Here is a 4,818-nt window from a genome sequence, read left to right as displayed (position 1 = left end):
TATATATGTGTGTGTGTGTGTAAATATATATGTATGTCATCATCATCATTGTCGTTTAATGTCTGTTTTCCATGCTGGCATGGGTTGGATGGTTTGACTGAGGGCTGGCAAACCAGAAGGCTGCATTAGGCCCCAATCTGATCTGGCAAAGTTTCTACAGCTGGATATATATGTATGTATGCATCTGTATATGTATATACATGCTTCTATATATGTATATATTCTGTATCTATCTACATGCGTGTATGTATGTCTCTATATAAACCTAAATATCTATCTATCTATATATCTGTCTCTCTATATAGTTGCTTACCATTCTCAATGTAATAATAGTTACAATTCACTCACCGAGCTTCCCACTGCTTTCACCTGACTGGCCTTCATGCGGGTGACACGTAAAAGCACCCACTACACTCTCTGAGTGGTTGGTGTTAGGAAGGGCATCCAGCTGTAGAAACTCTGCCATATCAGATTGGAGCCTGGTGTTGCCATCCGGTTTCACCAGTCCTCAGTCAAATCGTCCAACCCATACTAGCATGGAAAGCGGACGTTAAACGATGATGATGATAATGATGATGATGAATGGCACGGTCATGGCTAGAAATTCTTGTTTGATTTGTCTGTTTGTCTATCTACCACACTAGATAGTTTCTCTTCATGCAAAGCTGACCCTGGCTATTCCATCCCCTTACTTTATTACATTATCTAGATTTCATTATTTCTTGACTAAATATTTTTATTTGTTACTCTTTTGCAGTGCCATTATTGGTAGAGATTTGGAACTTTTCAAAATTCACTTGTTCCGATTTATTTATGCAATGCCAGCTGTGAGTATTGTTTGTTAAATTGTCATGTACAGATTGCTTCATGAATTAATTCTTGTGTACAAAAACTATTCTAGAGCCATGTATATTTGAGCCTTTTAGAAAATAAGTGCAATTGTCTATATTTTTAAATTTCCAGTATTGATTATTGTTTAGTTTGCACAGATCAATCTTTTGTGGGAGAGACACTTAATAAATTAAATCAACTCTAGCATATTGCTGGTGGTTATATTAAGCTCAGATGAGTGAAAGTCAAAAATAATTCTAGGGTACGATTTGAACTCAGAATTGTGGGTTACTTGATTAATTTAAAAAAAGAATATCTGATTGAGCATTGAACAGTCTGACCGTAATTACTACCTTTAAAATAAAAAAAATGTTTGAAATTGTGAGAGAAGATATTTGAAGTATGTAGAACTGATAATTGCAAGAAGGAAAAGAAATGAAGCAGATGAAATGTCCTGTGTAATTGGAAAAAGTGAACAAATTTTGTTATCTGGTAGGTGTGACTGTAGTTATGAAGCTTGTTTCTCAACCATATTGTCTCAGGTTCAGTCCCACTGTGTGGCACCTTGGGCAAGTGTCTTCTATTATAGCCTTGGGCTGACTCAAGTCTTTAACCTCATTATGTGTGTGTGTGTGTGTGTGTGTGTGTGTATACTCTCTTTGTTTTGATATCATGTGATAGTTGTAAATGAGCATAACTGTCATATAAGTGATGTCTTTTGTTTCCAATCTTCTGGAGAAAAAATTGTCCAGCCATGGTGAAATATTACCTTACTTGGAAATAGGAGAGTGTTGCAACTGGAAGAGCATCTATCCATAGAAAATCTACTTCAACAACTTCCATCTCACCTATGCAAGCATAGAAAAGTAGATATTAAAGGGTGATGATGATGATAACTCTAGTGGTGGTAGAAGGGAAAGAATTTAGTTAAAAATTAAGTCATCAACTCAGTGATAGATTGGCAATTAAATGAAGTTATATATTTTGTTCTACTTACCTCAATCTTGGAAATTTGTTGCAATTTAACCCTTTAGTGTTCACATTATTCTGCCATAATTAATGCTTTTTTATTCACATTGTTTTGAACTAATCATGCATTATCTTGTAGCTATGAGATTTTGATGAGGTAGCTGTTAATTTTTAAAATGTTATTGTAGGGTTGGTGTGAAAGACTAGATCTGGTCAGTTTGAACATAGAATAGGCAGAATACTTTTGGCCGGATATGGCCGGTTTAAATGCTAAAGGATTAAAGTGGTTTTTAACACAGTAAAAGTCTTTCATCTATAAACTAGTAATCTATTCAAAAGTTCAAATTTCCAGATCTTTCCAAATAGTTGGAAGTAATTTTAATCTGATTTAGTTTGGAGATTAATTAGTTATCAAGGATGTTTCCTTTTAATATGTCTAAACTTACTTCATTAAGTATTTTGAAAGTTTTTTTGATAGAACAGAAAATATATTTGTATTATATTTTTTTTACAGATAAAATAAAATTTTTCTTTTAATCAAATTTCTCTCTCTTTTTCTTTCAGGTTTCTGCTACAAATAATTTATTGAAAGTAAGTTGCATTATTTTTTATTGTGTAAAATTTGACCACAGTTAAAAATATATCAGTAGCATAGCTGGGAAGAGGAAGGTGGTGGGGTTGGTCTCTCAGTTGATGCTTTTATGAGGGTGGAACTTTTGGGCCTGCTATATAAATCTGTATAGGGGGGAAAACCAAGGGCTGCCCTGGGCATTGCTCACTCTAGCTGCACCACCGAATTTTAAAAGACTTTGTTTTTATCAACAACATATTTTTAGAAGAAAAGAAAGAAAACGCATTAAAATTATAAAAGATCACATTATTGACCCCACTCCATAACTACCTCACTAAGGAAATAGGAAAAAGAAAAATAAGAGTGGATTTGGCAGTAGAAAATGGGGTGGGAGGGAGCAACAGGTTGTAACATCCCAGACCAAATGGCCTGATTAGCCATACCTTGTGGACATGACCGCAAAGTTGCCATGGATAATGGCCAGTGACACTTACAGCAGTAGCTACCCCACCTTGGCAGGGTCATTTCTCAGACAAGCGACAGTAATGTTGATTTTGTAAGGGAAAGGATTTTTATATGTTATTGTATATTTCAAAAACATACAGGCATATATGTGCAAGCATTGCTGGGTGGTTAAGAAGTTTGCTTCCTGTCCATATGTTTTTGGGTTCAGTCCCACTATGTGGCACCTTGGGCATGTGTCTTCTACTTCAAAGTCTCCCGAGTTGATTTAGTAGATAGAAAGAAGCCTGTCATATGTTGTTTGTGTGTTAACTGTCTCCTTGTCTTGATTTGACATGATAAATACAAATGAGCATTACTGTCAAGACAGAGGGACATGAACAAGTGTCTTGCTAAGAGAAAAGACATGCTGTCTTGGCTGAAAAGAGTGAAGAGGCAGTGGTTTTGAGGCTGTACACCCAAGTTATCAGAGGTGAATATAAGAGAGGACAGGAGCAGAGGACTGGGAAAGGTGGGTGGGTGGATAAGTTTGGCAAAGTGTGAAAAGAGAGTAGAAGACGGTTAGGGGTGTGTTATTAAGAAGTTTGCTTCCCAACCACCTGATTTTGGGTTTAGTCCCAATGCATGGTACCTTGGGCAAGTGTGGCTGATGAGATCTTTATGAGTAGATTTAGTTGACTGAGAGAAGTTTGTCACACATGTGTGAGTGTGTGTATGTTTGTTTCTCCTTGTCTTGATATCATATGATTTCTGTAAATGAATATCAGTCATTTCTAATATTGGTTTCAAATTTTGGTACAAAGCCAGCAATTTAGAGGGAGGCACGAATTGATTATATTCACCCCAGTGTTCAATTGGTACTTATCTTATTAACCCCAAAAAGATGAAAGGCAAAGTTGACCATGGCAGAATTTGAACTCAGAATGCAAAGACAGATGAAATGCTGCTAAGCATTTTACCTGGCATGTTAACAATTCTGCCACTTTGCCACCTTAGTCATTTCCAATATTATGCAGAAAAACATGTCTGGCCATGGATAAATATTATCTTGCTTGGTTAAAGGGCAAGAGTTGGCAACAGGAATGTTGTCTGCCTTAATAAGCTCTGTCCAACCCATGCAAGCATGGAAAAGTGGATGTTATGATAATAATGATATACTTTATTATATATATTAGAAATGATTTAATTATAAATCTCACAGAGAGAATTAAGCAGCAGTGTTACGATAAAGCAGTTGTATGCTGTCAACTTAATGTGACAGTATACAACTACTTTATTATAGATTTTATGTTAATTGGGTCTTTGTTTTACCTAATGGATTATTCAATTAACCTTAATCAACTGACTGAATAATCCATTTAACAAAACTTAAATATCTTACTCCTCTTAAATTTTACAATAAATTTGATTCTACACCCAGTATTGAGTCCCCCACTAGTTAATGTTCCATTTTTGTTAAACTTGCTTTGAAATAATAACCTTGATTCAACATATTTATATGTTATAAATAGTGTTATATTTCTCTGCATTTTTTTTCCTTGCCACTGATATAATTTGTATGCTATTCACCTTTCTTCTTTTTCTTCTCAGTATGGACTCAGCAAACTAAAGCTCCACTTCAGAGTTCGATTGACAAACCATCTATATGAGAAATATTTAAAGTAAGTTAAATTTATTTAAACTGGTCTTGTTGTTTAGCTGTCTATCATCTCTGAGCAAACTTGTGATCTAAGGGCAAGATCATGATCATCCTGTCTTTTTAGAGATACCACAGGCCACATTGTATAATGTGTGTGTGTGTGTGTGTGTGTGTGTGTGTGTGTGTACATCTCAAAGGGGACAACTGGGGACTAAGATGAATAGTGATATGCTGTCTTTGAGAAGACCCATCCATCTCAGCAGAATTGAGGTTCTGTGAAGCCTGCCTCCACAGTGTATCTTCTAACATCCATTCTTCAATCAATCTTCTCTGTTACCCTATTTCC

At 35.5% G+C, this 4,818-nt stretch overlaps 1 protein-coding gene across 1 annotated transcript in view; it reads left to right on the top strand.

The window, feature by feature from the left end:
* The window catches only part of LOC106873384 (ATP-binding cassette sub-family D member 3), a 38,076-nt gene that overhangs the window by 19,306 nt on the left and 13,952 nt on the right, over positions 1–4,818 (top strand). The window contains exons 6-8 of the mRNA XM_014920731.2: positions 758–827; positions 2,365–2,391; positions 4,424–4,494. Coding sequence (XP_014776217.1) covers positions 758–827; positions 2,365–2,391; positions 4,424–4,494 — 168 coding nt within the window. The remainder of the gene's footprint in view (positions 1–757; positions 828–2,364; positions 2,392–4,423; positions 4,495–4,818) is intronic.

The sequence above is a fragment of the Octopus bimaculoides genome, chromosome 7 (genome assembly GCF_001194135.2).
Source record: "Octopus bimaculoides isolate UCB-OBI-ISO-001 chromosome 7, ASM119413v2, whole genome shotgun sequence".
Lineage (NCBI taxonomy): Eukaryota > Metazoa > Mollusca > Cephalopoda > Octopoda > Octopodidae > Octopus > Octopus bimaculoides.
The sequence above is the reverse complement of the archived record's forward strand: the minus strand, read 5'-3'. Positions and strand labels throughout refer to the sequence as shown.